The 16,435-nt window shown below is 60.3% G+C and overlaps 1 protein-coding gene across 1 annotated transcript in view; it reads left to right on the top strand.

Moving 5' to 3' along the window:
* Positions 1-6: 6 nt before the first annotated feature.
* Positions 7-16,435, top strand: part of HTRA3 (HtrA serine peptidase 3) — a 37,070-nt gene continuing 20,641 nt past the window's right edge. Inside the window, exons 1-3 of the mRNA XM_012002173.1 lie at positions 7-38; positions 12,129-12,228; positions 16,122-16,344. Of these exons, the coding sequence (XP_011857563.1) occupies positions 16,174-16,344 (171 nt within the window). The 5' untranslated portion in view covers positions 7-38; positions 12,129-12,228; positions 16,122-16,173. The remainder of the gene's footprint in view (positions 39-12,128; positions 12,229-16,121; positions 16,345-16,435) is intronic.

Here is a 16,435-nt window from a genome sequence, read left to right on the forward strand (position 1 = left end):
GCCCGTGCGCCAGCTGCAGAAGGGCGCCTGCCCGCTGGGTAAGCGCTCTGGGGCCGGGGAGGAAGTGAAGCTTCTTTCTCTTGGGGAAACTAAGGCCGGGACTTAGGGCCGAGCTCGAGGTCGTCTTTCCCTGGGCACCACCGGGTGGCCCTTCAGAAATCATCCCACCAGCCCTCTGGTCTTTCAGATGAAGAAACTGAGGCCCAGAAAGGTAAACCGCTGTCCCCAAGGTCACAGAATTAGTCAAAAGGGAAACCCGGTGGTCTCCTGGCCACCCGAGGGGCCTCATCTAGGACTGTCTCCAGCTCTGGTCTCTTCAGAACTGATGTCTCGTGCCCATTCCCCTGGTCCTCGGACCCCTGCTCTGTCTGGGTATTGGATGAAGGACACTCTTTTCTGCCCTAAATCTCCAGCCTGGTGCCCTCTTGGGTGATGCCTTCTTTCCTTGCGACTGTGGTGGAGCGCATGTCTCCACAGGACTGTGTGGGAAGGGTCGGGCTGCAGGTCCCTGAACTGCTTAGGGCGCCCCAGGAAGAGGCTGCCTGGGGGAGAGAATGTCGGGGTCAGACCCTAGAACAGCCTCCCCTGAGGCAGTCGGCTCTGAGTTGCATCTCACTGTGCAGGTTGACTCTGTGCGTGGAGGAAAATGCTGGAAAACCTGCTGTACCTTTTTCCCTGTTTGGGGTGCTTCTTAGGAAGGCAGGCTCTGCTGTGGCCAGACAGGGGCTCACTGAAGACCAGCACTGGGCCCCAGGTTCATGGTTAGGAATCAGGGCCCTGCGTGCCATCAGCTTGCAGGTGGCAGGGAGAGATGCAGTAGCCGCCAGAACAGGCTCCCTGGAGCCTCAGGAGCACCATGGGGAGCACCACCTGCCAGGGCACCTGGGAAGCCTGCAGAGGGCTTCCTAATTTTTCTGCGGTCCTCTGAATACAATTCCAAGCGTTTTGATGGTCTAAAAAGGTTGGGAAACTGAGCGCTCTATTCCTGTAGTGGAGACTTACAGGCTCAATCTATCAGAGGTTCTGAGAAAACCTGCAGTGTTCTCAATTGATAAAACCCAGGAGTTCCCCAGAGAATTTCCACAGAGAGCTCTTCTTTTCTGGCAGAACACACATGTCCTCCTCCCAGCACACTGGGGTTCCTGGGAGCCCCGTGTGGGAAGCATCACTCGGGATTAGCTAGGATTATGTGGAAGAGTCACCGCAGGGTTTGGCAGGGAGTCCTGGTCCGTCTTGTGCTGGTACAACACACCTGAGACTGGACAGTTTATACAGGACAGAGGTGTATTTCTCACAGCTCTGGAGGCTGGGACGTTCAGGACCAAGGTGCCAGCAGGCTCGGTTGTCTGGTGAGGGCTGCACTCTGCAGAAGGGAGGAAGCCGCGTCTTCACACAGCAGAAGTGCAGGCAGGGACAAAGCGCGATGCTGCCTGTAGCCTCTTTTATACGGAGCTTCGGCCCATGCTGGAAAGGAGGAACCCTCGTGACCTCATCACCTCCTAACTCCCCACCTTTTCATACCATCACATGGGCAACACCTCTGTTTTGGAGGGAACACGTTCAAACCATCATGGGGGTGAGGGTGATGAGGTCTGGCTTGTGTTGAGACTGCCCAGGAAGCTGAGGGGTGCGAGTGTGGGGCTGCGGGGTCTCAGAGACGTCACTGACTCAACACCTGCTGCACCGTCACGGTGGCTCATCACATTGGGGCTTGGTGCCGGGGTGCCTTTCCTGGGTCTGCCCATTGCAGCCCAGCTGTGTGGATGGGGGCCGCCTCCCCACCCTGCTCCCCACCGTGGAAGGCACTATGAGAATAGGGCTGCAGGGCTCAGGGCTGGCAGGGAGCTGGAGGCAGCCTGGATGTTCCGAGACACTCACTGAGTCCTGGAGTCCATGTCGTGAGGCACCTTCTCCGTGTGCCTGGCTGGCCCCAGGCTGGTGACAGGGCACAGCCATGTAGCAGACCCTGTTGGTGCCCTCAAGCCTCACAGACCATCAAGGGGACAGAGGGAGGGTGCGAGGAGGAAAATAGTCTGATCCCCACAGACAGGTGCATGGGGAGCTCAGAAGGCCAGGAGACGGCCACGAGCTTGGGGTCACGGGCTGAGGCCTCAGTGCTCCGGGATCTGTGGTCCCAGCGCGCCTCTTCCCGATGAGGTGACCTTAGACCACTTACTCACCCTGAGTTTCCTCAGATGAGAAGCGGGGGTGACAGCAGCACCTGCAGGAGAGCTGCTGCCAGGCACAAAGGCACACGCCCCTTGCCTGATGGGCGACCCCAGACCGCGCTATTTCACATGTTGTTATCACTGTGGTGACCAGCCCGAATCTGTCTCACCCGGCAAGGTGAGGAGAGGTTCTCCAGAGGAGGCGCTTCTGTGCCAAGCTGGGGAGGAGGAGTGGGAGCTGCGCAGGGAAGGATGGGGAGGACGGGAGGGCATGGGCAAGGCAGAGACCTGCACAGGACCTGAGAGCTCTGTCACCACCAGAGCCCATGGAGCCAGGGAGGTGGTGGGGAGCTGGGGCCCAATGGGGAGGGGAGGCAGAGCGTGCAGGCGGGAGGCTGCTGGCCATCTTCAGGGCGCCGCTCACACTGTGGACAGTGTGCAGCCCTGCCTTTGTAGCCCGGTGCACGGGGACCTTGGACGCCCAGCTTTCGGCAGGGTGACACGCAGAGTCCACTCCCTGTGGAGCCTTAGGTGCCCGGCCTCTCCCCAGTCCTGCCGCATTTCCCACGGCAAGCCTGGTCCTTTCCCAGGCAGCGCAGATGTGTTGCCGGAGGCCAAGGAGGCTGAGGGACTGCTCTGAGGTCACATGGTCAGGAAGTGACCCAGCTGGGCCTGGTCTGGGTCTAGCTGGCTTTGAAGGCTATGCTCTGTGGGGCTTTTCCTCTGCAGGGGTGGCAGGGCCCCGAGACTGGGAGTCGGGTCAGGCCTGGGCCCCCGGCTCCATCACGCTCAGCCTCCACGGAGTGTTCCAGCAGCGTAGCCAGGCTTCCGCCCTCCTGGCCAGAAGTTGCTGGGTGCCGGCCACACTTAGTGGTGTGCCAGGCGCTGCCGGGCATTTCTGGGAGGAAGTCTTGCCTGGTGAGGGCAGCCTCCTGTGGGATAAGGTTGCTTGTGCTCTCCTCTCCCCTCCCCGTGTCAGCTCCTCCACCTGCTCTCACCCTCTGTAGGCAGGAGGGTCTCCTTGGTCCCTTCTCACCGCGCCCCTCCCTGTGAGCTCAGCTGCCATTAAGTCCTCCCCAGGTGCTGGGCCTTTGGGCGCTATCTCCAGCCCTCAGGTGTCTCCTGAGCTAGAGTTGTGTGGAGATGCCTGTGGAGCAGCCTTGGTCTCCACTCTCCCAGCCCCACTGAGAGGAGCACCAGGATGTTCAGTGGGGAGCCTCGACCCCCTCCATCCCTCCACCCCTCATTCCCCTCTGCTCCTCATTCCCCTCCGCCCCTCACTCCCCTCTGCCCCTCACTCCCCTCCGCCCCTCACTCCCCTCCGCCCCTCACTCCCCTCTACCCCTCATTCCCCTGTGCCCCAGGAGTCCTCTCAGCTCACCCACAAAATGTCTCCTGGGGCGCTCTGACTTCCCCCCACCATCCTCCCTTCCATCACTTCTCACACAGCAGCCAGGATCACCTTGGTCAATCTGTCCTGCCCGTCACCTGCAGGCTTCCCTGCAAGGCACTCCAACACTTACCTTGACTCACAGGGCCTTGCGCCTGCCACCTGGCCCACACCACCCTCGGTGCTGTCTCCCACTGTCTCCTGATCCCCTGTGCTCCAGCCTCACTGGTCTTTTTCCCACCTCGGGGCCTTTGCACGCACAGTGCCCACTACCCGGAGTTTCCTTCCCTCGCCTTCGTGTGGTGGGTTCTCCTGGATGTCTCACCGCCCCTAAGCCGCCTGCCCTGGCCACTGTGCCCAGTCGTCCTTCATTGCCTGGTGAGCACACCCAGGGTCTCCAGTGGGCCCTGCACACAGCTGTGACTGTCGGTCAGCTTCTCTGCGTGATCTCCATCTCCTCCAGGCTCAGAGCGTCGCAGGGCAGGGGCCTGGGCCGATGTGTGGCCTCTGTAGACATGAAATGAGACAAGGGCCCATGTGATGTGTGAATCTCCTATAACCTTCGGGGTCCTTCTTGCGTACCTTCAGTGACGGAGGATCACCACTTCTCAGGGGAACCCTTGCATCTTCTCAGGTCCACGTTAAGGCAGCTCAGTTGCACAGAGCGGATAAATGTCCGTCCTCGTGGTAAAAGCGGGGATAAATGCGTTTCTGAGGGCCTGTGTGGGGAAGGGTTGCCTTTTGCGCATAACCAGCGCTCTGAGGCCATGCAGCTCTCCTCTGGCTGCAGACAAACAGGCCTTGGAGCCAGCCTTGCGCTCAGAATGTAGAGCCCTGGGGCAGTTTACAAGGTGGCATTTAATCATCGGCTTTTATTGTGCAACCCCAAGCAGGTTCTGACGGCATCTCCCGGTTGTATTTATTGAAGAACTTGGGTTGACTTTTGACTTGTAATCCTCTTAGCAGCTTCCTGGGGCTGCACATGCGTTGGAGTTCAGCATCTGGGACCACTCAGGCAAGATGACACCTCCCCTCCTGCCCCGCCCACTCCCGCTGGGGCAGCAGGGCTGAGCCACAGCATCTGGCCGCACTGGAGGACTTGGAACTGCCGGCAGAGCTGCTTGGCCAAGAGCCTTTGCCAAGGCTGCCAGGAGCCAGGAGTCCAGCCGGACTGGAGCTGAGACCAGGGCGCTGTGCAGCTGCCCTTCCTGCTAGGGCTTGGCCTAGCAAATGCACCCGCACCCCATCTGCCAGCCTGCAGTCTTCCCCCAGCAGGCCACTGCCCTCCCATGAAGCCCCACACAGCGGCCTGAGGGGACTTGGCGAGACCCCGGAACTTCCCTGCTAAAAGCTGGGCCATGACTCCCACAGCCTCAGGACTAAGCATAGTCTCCTGGAGGGTTCGCAGGCTTGGTGCCCCCAACCACTGCCTCCTGCCCACATCACCACAGCCACAGATCCCTGTGAAACCCCCATCCTGCATTGTGAGGGACCAATGGCAATGCATGGAGCCCAGAAGAGGACGAAACCACCTTCAGAATGGACAGAGGGCTAGGTCAGGAGGGCTTTCTGGAGGTGGTGGCATCCAGTTGTAGAGAGGCGGGTACAAGGGGGCCTGTGCCTCCCACAGGCTCACCAGGGCCTGCCAGGTGGTCTGAATGCCCTCCACCCAGGCTTGCTTTGAGGGAGGGAGGTCACCAGGTTTTACAAGGGTCAAGGGTGTGACCCTGGGCTGTGTTCCAGGCCCACAAAGCCTTCAACACATCACTGGGGTATTGATATCCTGGTTCTGTATGAGAAAGGGTTCAGGGAGCTATAGGAAGCTGCCCTCGGTCACTCAGGTAGGGATGGACAGATCTGCCCTGAGCCCAGGTCCCCTGGTTCCCCAACCAATGCTCTGAATACCAGGCAGGCCCCTAGTACCTTGGGGAAGTGAGGCCTTACTTAGTTTTGATGAGGGTGTTTGTGGACTAGTGGATGAGACAGGGTTTAAAATCATAGACCCCTGTCCTTTGTGCAGCCAAGACATGGCGAGGACACGTCCCTATGTTCCCCAAGCTGAAAGCCAGGTCTACTGCAGGGGCAGCGGGTGACTCCTGGGATTGTGCAGTGTACAGCCTGCCCACCTGTGTGCGTTACCCTGCTCCAGCACACAACGGGCAGAGCTCCAGGACTGGGACCCAGTTCTGTCCCTCATGTCTGGCTGCTCAGGGCGGAGTCCCAGCTCTACTCCAGAAGTCTCTGAAGCTCTTTGCACCTCAGTTTCTTCATCTGTGAAATGGATAACAGTGGGGCCCTCCTCACTGGTCACTGGACAAACGAGATGATGGACTGAGTGTGCTTTGCACGGGGCCGGGCTCATAGAAGTTGATGTGAAGAAAGGATGGCAGGTGGACGTGTCTTACAGAAGTGGAGTTTGTGAGCGTGAGGGAGAGGGGTCGAGGAAGGGAAGGAGCTGGAAGGCGGTGTTTGTGGAGGTGCTGTCATGTGCTGGCCCTGCCGGAGGGAGTTTCATTGGCCCCGGTCAAGGCAGTGAGGGCTTCCTGTAAGAGGAGGGCCAGGGGCTGTCTTCCTTGCCTTCAGTGGCATGGATGCTCAGAGGCCTGCCTGACCCATGGCACTGTGCACAAGGACCAGCCTTCTTGGTAAATCACAGGCAGGCTGGCGGCAACGCCTCCTCATCCTCCAAGGGGCTGGCCGCGGCCCAGCTGGGTGTGGAGTTTCACAGCCAGAGGAGCCAGGCTGGCCCCACATTGAGGATGGGTCTAGGTTGAGCTCCCCTGGGGCTGGACAGGCTGTCACATTTGCCAAGGGCCAGCACGGAGCAGGGGAAGCGCCAAGGTCAGGGCCTGGCTGTGCACCTTGGGCAGGTCCCATGACCTCTCTAAGCCTTGTTTCCTTGCCTGTAAAATGGACTCAGTTCCTGTCTTGCAGAATTGCTGCAAGAATTCAATGAGATCACAAACTTCAGAGCCCAGCCTGATGTCCCGTGCCCAGATCGGGTCCCGCCTGCGAGGTGTGGCCCATGGAGGGGGAGGCAGCGGGTTGCTCTGGGCCTGGACTGCAGCCCTCGTCCCTCCTGCGTTCCACATGGACACGTCCCTGGGCTTGAGGGTGGCAGACAGCAGAATCCACCCCATGGGGAGCCACAGCTGGACCTGAGGCTTGTGGGGGCACAGTTCACTTGGGGACATGGCTGGGGGTGGGGGGCGCACAGTTCACTAGGGGACAGGCAAATTTTCCAGAGGAGGAAAAACACAGGAAGCTGTCCTGGGAACTAATTAGACCAAGGAGGCAGCCCCTTGTGGTGGGCGGGGCTGGGGGCTGTCGAGCGGGCCCCTGGAATGGCTCCTCTGTCTCTGAAGAGCATTCATTCGCTCCCTCATTCGCTTCCTGCCCGCTGCTGCGGGCCAGGTCCAGCCCAGGTGCAGGGGTGCAGGCCATAGGCACACCCCCAAGGGACCAGCTTTGGGAAGGGTACCAGCTTTGGGAAGGGTATGAGGTGCTGTTGGGCCCAGAAGGAGAGGTGGATCACTGCACTTGCAGAGTCAGGGTAGGCTCCCCAGAGGTGGCGCTGCTGGCCTGGGTCCTGAGGAATGACAGGAAGGGCATATTCCTGGCAGAGGGAACCACATGTACAAAGGCACAGTGACACTTAGGAGCCTGTGTGTGCAGGAACTAGAGCCGAGATCCACAGGGGAGAGTGGCAGCACGTGAGGCTGCAGATGTCAATGGGACCAGGACACCCCAGGCCTTGAATGCCCTGCTAAGATGTTGCCTTCTGGTCTGTAGACCATGGTCACTGTTATGGACAGATGGTCACAGCCTGGGACCCATGGCTATCCACTTATGGCTTGTCCATCCCCAGCTCACAGCTGACCACTGGGTGACAGAGGGGCCTGCTAATTGCACAGGGCAATAAAAGAAGGGGCAGGGACCTTAGAGATGGAGGAACAGAACTGAGTGTTGGTCCCAGCTCTGCACATTATGTGCTAGAGGGACTGATGCATACAGTTGGGCAGGTTGTGCGCTGCACAACTGCAGGGAAGCTGGCCACTCTGATATTTGTCAATAAGGGCCTGGAGTTACGCAGTGCACATGCCATGCAGCAGCACAAGGTAACCCCGAGGGGTATCTCGGCCTCAGTGTCACCATCTGCTCCATGGCAGTTATGACTGTCCAGAGCCAGCACGTGGTCCTCCCTCAGGGTCGGCCATAGTCCCCCAGGACTCCTCAGAGCTCCGTCAGGCAGGGCTGTTGGAGCTGGAGCCCTGGCACCCTGCTTGTCTCCCCCGCGCCCTGCTGTGCCCCTTCCTCTCCTGGGAGGTGACACTGGACACCTAGCCTTGAGCCTTGATTGCTTCGCTCTGTGTCAGGGTTTTCCCGACTGAAACTTCTGGGGCCTTTAGATTCCAGTTTATTGAGGGAAAAAAAAAGGCTGACGGCTGAATCTGGTTGAGACTGACTGTTGAATCTGGTTGAGACTGACGACTGTTGACTTCAGAACTTTGGCTCGAGGATGGGGTGGGGGTGGAGGTTGTCAAAAAACCCCAAATAAACAGAGTCTGCTTCCCAGCCATGGGGCCCACGGTTTTCCTGTGGAAAGAGGCAGTGGGAACCGCGTCCTCCTTTGCCCTGATTCATGGCTGATTCATCTGCGTGTTGGGAGGAGGAGCTGGAGCACGGAGGCCCCTGCCCCCACCCCACCACCCACCGAGGTCCGCTTAAAGGGACAGGGCCTGGTGGGGCCCTGCACGGGTGCCCCAGGCTCTGGGGTTGCCCAGACCCTGAAATCCACCAGACCTGGGCCAGCACCAGGCCTGTCCTCCCTCAGTGAATGATCTTCGCCTCTGAGCCTCAGTCTCCTGGGCCATAAAATGGGCCAGTGCTGCTGCTGTTGTGAGGCTGCTGGGAGACTTGGTTAATCAGCTGACCCACATTCTTTCCTCAGGGTGCTGTTTGCAGACCTACTGTGTGCTGGCTCAGACAGCATCAAGGAGGGCACCCTTGAACTTCTCTCCCTGCTCTCTGTCTTCCTCCCCTCCTCTCTCCGTCCCTCCTGCCCGCTCCATCCCTTCCTTCTGAAATGTCTCACCGTGTGTTGGTTACCACTGGGGTGTGGAGGCGAACCAGACGGTCTCTGTCCCAGAGGAGCCTGGGGTGTGGGGTGGGCACATGCGGGCTTCTCTTTGGAGACTCTGTGGGAAATGGGCCACCTCCCAGCGCAGCCCCACGGCCCTTCTGTCTCAGGCCTTGCTCTCCCGGCCTGTTTTGTTTTCTCTTTGCAAAATGAAAAAAAGTCACTCTAACTTCACCCCAACCCCAAATAACCACCATGTAGTAGAATTCCGATGTTTCCTGCAAGGTTTTTACTTAATGAGTATTTTACAGAGGGTTTAACAACGAATCGTCCCCTCTAAAATCGAGTGGCACCTATTTTAAGTAACCTCTGGGAGACCACACTGGGGAGAAAGTCCTTCCAGTGGAGACCGCAGTGCCGTGCAGATCTTCAGGTTGCTGGGTCAGAGTTCAGGGGCCCAGCAGCCCAGGGCCTTGAGGGGGTCCAGGGGCTCAGCTTTGGCCCCAGCTCTGCCGCCCCCCGTGGTGAGACCTGGGCCAGGTCAAGCAGGGGGTGGACAGGTTGCGGCCGAGAGAACTTTCTGGCCCTGGGTGATGGAGTGTCTGAGTCCAGGATGGAGACACACAGGAAGGCAGCCTTTTCTAATCACCTGTGGGAGGAGAGGCGCTGGCATTCCTCCTTCTGCTGTGCTCACACTGGTCCCAGGTACCCCTCTGCCGTGGCTGCCTGCACAGGCAATGTGGGCTCAGCCTATGGCTTTCCATGTGCTGTGCCCCTGCCCGTGGGCTCTTCCAGGCCTGGGTCAGGGCACCTCTGCACTCAGCCACCCCACGCCGGGCTCCCCTCTGCCTCATCCCTGGTGATGCTGTGCTGTCACTGGTCGGTTGCTGACTTGACCCTCGCCCCCAGCTGAACCACTGTGTCTCCAGCAGCCGTCACGGGGAGCACATGGAAGGCACCCTGCACGCACGGATTGAATAAGGCTGTGAGTGGGGCAGATTCGGTCCAGCTGGGGCTGCTGGGGGGCTGCCTAGAGGAGGCAGGATTAGGGCCGGGCCCAGGACAGGCCAGAGCATCTTGGTAGGGAGAGCAGAGAGAGGTCGTGCAGGTGGAGGTGTAGAGAAGTGGGCGATGAGCAGAAACTTGAGTCGGCAGCCGGACAAAGGCCACGTGGTGGGAGAGGCGATACGGTCCCGACTGGGAGCTGTGCCCATGCCCTGGTGCTTCTCCTCAGGTGAGGCACATGGGGCGCCAGCCTCAGGCCCCAGGGCACGCAGGGGAGCAGCAGACCCGCTGAGTCTTCCCTGGTGGAGGGAGGAGGGTCTGGGCCTGGGGGTTGCCCTGGGGTCCCTCTGGGTCATGGGAATTGCTGGTCTGAGGGCATCTTGTGAGAGCTCTGAAGCAGCTCTGAACCTCACCAGGGCAGCAGGCTTTGTGGCTGGTGTCCTTCCTCTCTACTTGGGGGCTAGAAAATGAACCCAAGTTCCCAAGGGCAGGGAGGAGGAGCGGACAGGCCTGGGCTGCTTTCTCGGGCCGCACAGCAGCTTCACCTCACCAAGGCAGCCGCCCGCTTTGTAGGTGTGGAGCAGAGCAGCACATCCCTCATGGAAGCAAACGTGGGCACAGAGAGCCCTGGGCCCACAGCAGGCCCTGCCCCTGGGGTGCTTGTTAACGTGACCTCTGAACCTGAGACCCCACTCTGCCGCAGTAGTTTGATCTATGAGGAGCCTCGTGGTGGCCGGCGCGTCTCCCAGCCAGGCTCTAGCCACCCCAGACAGGCGGCCTTTGATTCCGGCTGACTGAAGTGGACGAGCGCTGGTGTGGCTGGTGCCTGCGGGCCGGCTGAGAGGCAGACATCGGAAGTCTGGGAGACCCAACACCAGAGCTCGAGCCAACCCCCCAGGTCCCAGCTCAGGCTAAAGGGTTCTTCAGGGCCTTGGGGAGCCGCAAGGCAGAGGTGGGGGCACCCAGGGAAAGGAGCTCTGCGGCCTGCATTCAGATCCTGGTTCTCCCCTCCCAGTCACGTGTCCGTGGGCAGAGCGGTTCTTCTTATGGAGCCTCAGTGTCCCCACCTTTAAAATAGAGGCAAAGTTTCCTCCCCCAGCTGCCCCCGGAGAGTTGGGGAAATGAATTGGGATGTGCCTGGGGATTGCGTTTGCCCCGTGATGATTCCTGGAGCATGGACCACGGCCTGGGTCCTGCCCCGACAGTGGCATCCAGCAGCATGGACTGCAGCCGGGGCCCTGCCCCCACAGTGGCATCCACCATGGTACCTTCGTGCCTTTGGATGATCCAGAAAACCAGATTTTCCCTCGGTCCCCATGCTTGGCCGCTTCCCAGAGATCAAGAGGAACGTGGGCTGCAAAGCTGGACATTATGGACTGAGCCCTCTTTGCTCCCCATCGCCAAGGTGGCTGGGTGGCTGGGTACCGGGTGGGTGGGTAGCCCCCCGGGCAGGGACTCGAAGTTTGCAGTCCTCCATACGCAGTTCCCACAGATGTGGTAGGAGGGCATCTTCAGTCCCATTTTCCAGAGGAGGAGTTGAGGCCCAGAAAATCGAAGTGATTTGTCTGAGGCCACACAGCTAGAAAGCAGACAGGCCCAGCCGAACCCCTAGTGTGTGCAGCCTCCAGCCCAGTCTCATTCCGGGGCCCGGGAACCACAAGCGAGGCTGAGCAGTGTGCGTTCCAGATGGTGGGAACCAGAGAGATCCTGGCACAGACCCATGCAGGGAACCCTGAGGTCTGTGGGCCCCGTGCCACCGCATGCCTCAGGCCTGTGGTCCTGGCAGCCACAGCCCCCACTCCTGACGGCAGCAGGAATCTGAGCCCGGGAAGGGCCCAGAGAAGTTAGTGAACCATCTGGCCAGTTGGGCTGGGGTGTGGCCAAGTTAGACACCGATGTAGGGCCCTGTGGACTCAGAAATTGGCAGCCCTTTTGGCCCAGAGGGGCCACACTGTGTCCGGGCCCGGGTAGCTCATAAAGGTCACCCAGGGGTCTTCCACTACACCCCCGCCTGGACACTGCTCTAGCCCCAGGGCTCGGAGGGACCGGCTGGAGCCCATGAGGAGAGGGCCCGTTCTCTCCTGTAAGGGTATTGCTGCAGCATGAGGGAACAGACAAGGCCCGGGGGACGGACCCGAGATCCGGCCCCAGCCTCACTCCCGTGTGGCCCAGGACAATGTCCTAACCTCTCTCTGAGCCTCCTGGCCAGCCTGGCAGGGTCCCGTGAGAGGGCTGAGGAAGCCCAGAACGTGGAAGCCTTTTTAACCATTCTCAGGGTGGGCGAGCCCCCTTCCCAAATGCCTGGTGTCACTGCACTGCTGTGGGGTAGGGGGTCCCCAACGGGCTCAGTGTGGGCTGAGGCTGGCTGGGAACCGGGACAGGGGTCTCAGGAAGAGCCTCCTCCTCCTGCCCCCTGGGCATAGGCCTCTGGGAGCTGGCGGTATCAGGGTCTCACTGACACACCTGGCCCTTCCCGCCAGCGCAGGTCTCCGCCAGCTGAGCAGCCCGCGCTACAAATTCAACTTCATCGCCGACGTGGTGGAGAAGATCGCACCAGCCGTGGTCCACATAGAGCTCTTCCTGAGGTGGGTGGAGACTCCTCGCCCCTCTCCGCCTCCCGGTGTCCCCCGGCACGCCGGCCAGCTACTGGGGCCCAAACCAGGCTTGAAACTGGAGTGTCCTGGGGTCAGGCTGACCTCAGTCACATCTCCCAGCTGCCTGTGTGCCCCTGGGGAGCGTGACTCCACATCTGCTGGAGCTGTAGGCACCAAGAAGGTGCACAGCTGTGGGTCTTTGTCCCTTCATGCTGCCACCCATGCTACTGGGTTCCTGCAATGTGTTGGTCTTCCTGAGGGGCCGCGCAGTAAAGCAGACACAGAACCCAGTGGAGGAGATGCCGGGAGGCAGCAGGTGTGTGTGCAAGGAGCAGACGCACGGCAGGCAGAGAGCAGGGCTCGGGGCAGTGGGAACCGGGGACTCGGGAGGCCTCCCAAGCTGAGCCTGAAGTAGGCACCCTGGGAGCTGGGCCAGTGGCGCAGGGCAGTGGGGGCAGCTCAGCAAGCTCAGAGGCCATACGGGCCAGAGCAGGGAGGAACGAGGGCTGGGTGAGTGAACGCACGAATCAGTGCACGGACGAGTGAGGGAGGAATGAGTGAGTGAGGAAGTGGCAGAATGAATGAGTGAGGGAGGGAATGAGTGAATGTACAAGGGATGAGTAAAAGAATGAATGAATGAGTGGAGTTGGTCAACAGGGAAGCAGGATGTCCCAGCCCCATAGAGGAAGCGGTGTGTACCATGTGGCCTCACCCCCTCTCCTTGCAGATGCACAGGCAAAGCCTCCTCCCCTTCTTCCCGCAGTGCCTGCCCTGGTCCCTGCCACCATCCCCCACCTCCCCCATCACAGAGACCCTCTGAACTGCTTTGGGGGAGCCTTGCCCTCGGAACCTGCCACTGTGCAAACTGCCCAATGTCTGATCGCTCACACAGAACCCTGAGGGCTCGTCCCAGATTGACTTATATCCCATGGAAGCAGATGAATGACTCTTCTGAGGTTTAGAGTGTCTCTCCCACCCACCTTTCCCAGCCCTTTGGCCCGTGGGTGTGGACGGAGCTGGCAAACAGCCTGATGAGGAGGCCCCGGAACCGAGCCTCATTCCACCCTGATAGGGATCAGACGGCGGGTCCAGGCGGACAAGGAGCTGGCAATGAGCAGTCAGCAGAGGCCGCCAGCCAGGGCTCCAGGGACTTGCTTGTTTTCACCGCACTTTCCCTGAGGCCTTCAGCCTCCCCGTGACGAGGCTCCACTGCCCTAGGCCCGCCCCTGGGCACTAAGAATTTGGTGGCTCATCGGGAGATCCCAGGAGCGATTCCTGCTCCAGAACAGCCTCCCTGCTGGCTGGCTGGGCCTTGTCCTGTCCAAGCCCCTGTCGCTTGGCGTCACTGCCCCTCTGCCCTCCCCATCTCGGGCTCTTCAGCATAGGCTGTGCTCCTTGAATGGGGGTGCGAGAGCACACGACGGGCACCCAGCACCTCAGCGTCACATGCTCCACACCTGCTGGGAGCGCCCTGGGCTGTGGGCTGTGTGCTGTGTAGCCTGTTTCTCAAAACAACCCTGGGGGCACCACCCATGCAGAACCCATAGCCCTGGTTGCCACCCTGTCCAGTGCCCCATGCTGATGGGCCTCTCACTGCCCCCTTGGCAGCACACTGACCCCTCACTGCCCTTCCCTCGGGCCCCGGGCCCTGAGACGTGTCATTGAGGAAATTATAACTGGATGCGCTTAAGTGGCACTTTGCTGGCCTTCCAGGAGGTAGGGATGGGGGCAGCATCTTTGTGGAAGGCTCCGGCCACCAGGCTGTGAACCAGCTAATTACTGACTCACGCCCTGCTGGAAGCTGTTTCCACCTCAGAGCCTCCAGCGGCTGATGCCCTGAGTGGGTGGGTGAGACCCAGCAGACAAGATGAGACAGATGCTCGTCAGGCACAGGCCTCCCAGCTGTGACCCCTGACCTGAGGTCTGGATGTGGGCATTTTCTGCAGACCCTGCAGGTGCCAGGCCCTGGGAGGCACCCTGGGGCTTCCACAGGCCAAACAGGTACAGTTCCTACTCTGGGGCACACACGGAGTGGGGGTGGCAGAAGCTGGCTGCGGACGTGAGTGGACAGATGCTGGGGTCACCATGCAGGGTGGCTGAGCAGCCAGATGCCCAGGCTGCCTGGGGCAGACCCCTGCTATGCTCTTTGCCCGCCCGCCTGACCCAGGCAAGTAGTTCAGTGTCTCGGGACTCAGTTTTCTCACTGTGAAGACCTGAGAGTTAGGGACGACAGTAGTTTCTTGTGGCTGCCATAACCAAGTGCCACAGACCGCATGGCTTAAAATGACAGAGATGTTTGCTCCCATGGTTCTGGAGGCCAGAGGTCCTAATCAAGGTGTCGAGGTCCTAATCAAGCCAGGCTGCTTTCTTCTGGGGGATGTGGGGAGAGTGTCCCAGGCTCCTCTACTGGCTCTAGTGTTTTCCGCAGTCCTTGGTACACCTCTCTCTGCTCTCTGTCTCCATCATCTCATGGCCTACCCCTCTGTGAGTCTGCATTCCCGTCCTCTAAAGACACCGAGGACCCACCGTGATGTCACCGTAACTTCCTGACACCTGCAAAGACCCTGTTTCCAAATAAAGTCACATTCACGGGTCTATGGGGTTAGGACTTGGCCATATCTCTTGACAGGGACACAGCTCACCACAGCACCACCCTTGCAGGGTGCCCGTGAGCATTCGATGGCCGGCCTGCCTCAGAGGGAGTGCAGGGTGGCATTTGCTGCCATCCCTGGTCCTGTGGGTCACAGCGAAGCTCCTGTCCTTTGCAGAGACGTCACCTCCCTGCATGGGCTGAACGCTCCCATCCCTCCATGCTTTGTGTGTCACACATGGTTTCGGGCCCTGAGGGGGCCCATTTTCCTCGCTTATCTCTGCTAAGCAGCCTCAGGGAGTGAGTACCTGCTCTGGGCCAGGCCCCTCGCTGGGGTTGCGAAGGCTCCCACCCTGGAGAAGGTCTCAGGCTGTGTCTGGCATTCAGCCTCCTCCCCTGCTGGACGTGGGGCTGTGGCTTCTACTCAGACAGCTCTGGTGAGAACTGGGGACCGTTGCCCATTGGCAAACATCCGTGCAGACCCAGGCCAGCTCCACCCCATTCACAGAGAGCAGGGCCCAGGCTGGCCCAATCTGTTCTTGTGCACCCCTGCCCTCGGGGTGTCTAGGGCTCGGGTCCTGCATCTGCCGGCTGCCAGCACTGCCACATTTGGGGCTTTGGGCAGCTAGCCTGGTGGTGGGGGTGGAGGGAGGTGGGAATAAGCCTTTCCCAGCCCTCCCAGCGCTCACCCCCTCTGGATGATCAGGAATCTGCCCCAGCCTCTGGGGAGCCTCCGTTCCTGGGTACCTGCTAGAGCCCCGGCGGAGGATGCTGTGTGCGCAGTGGAGCTTCTCCCCTAGGGCCAATTATTGTCCTGTCTGTTGAGAGGCGTTTAAGAGCCCAGGCATCACCTGGGAGGTGTTGTTGTCCCATTTCCCATGTGGAGAGACCGAGGCTTAGAGAGCCTCATCGACCTGCCTACGGCAAGGCAGATAATAAGTGGGGCCTGGACTTGGGATTAGCATCCTGGTCTGTCTGGCTCCGTGCTCCGTAGTCAGCATGGCGAATGCAAGCTGGGAGTCATCTGACACGTCTCGGGCAGCCCGTCTCATCTCAGCAAATTGCAGCCGGAGGTGATCATCATCACCTCTTTATGGCTGTGACCGTGTGCAGGCGCCAGGGACTCGACCAGGTCACACGGCCAGGATTCAAATGGAGGCTTGAGGGACTCCAGACCTGTGTTCTGTCAGGCGTACACTGGCTCTGCTCCTCGCTGACCAGCCCCGCCGCTGCACCCAACTCTCCTGCATCCTAGCCCCACCCTAAACGCCTGCCTGTGTCTCCCTGGCTGCAGACACCCGCTGTTTGGCCGCAACGTGCCCCTGTCCAGCGGCTCTGGCTTCATCATGTCAGAGGCCGGCCTGATTATCACCAATGCCCACGTGGTGTCCAGCAACAACGCTGCCTCGGGCAGGCAGCAGCTCAAGGTGCAGCTACAGAATGGGGACTCCTATGAGGCCACCATCAAAGACATCGACAAGAAGTCGGACATCGCCACCATCAAGATCCATCCCAAGGTGGGTGGGCGTGGACGGAGGGGCACAAGCACCTGGGGCTGGGCATGGCGGCCTCTTCCCAGACGCCGGACCCCAGAGGCGAGCTAGCCTC

The sequence above is a fragment of the Mandrillus leucophaeus genome, unplaced genomic scaffold (genome assembly GCF_000951045.1).
Source record: "Mandrillus leucophaeus isolate KB7577 unplaced genomic scaffold, Mleu.le_1.0 Scaffold68, whole genome shotgun sequence".
Taxonomy (NCBI): domain Eukaryota; kingdom Metazoa; phylum Chordata; class Mammalia; order Primates; family Cercopithecidae; genus Mandrillus; species Mandrillus leucophaeus.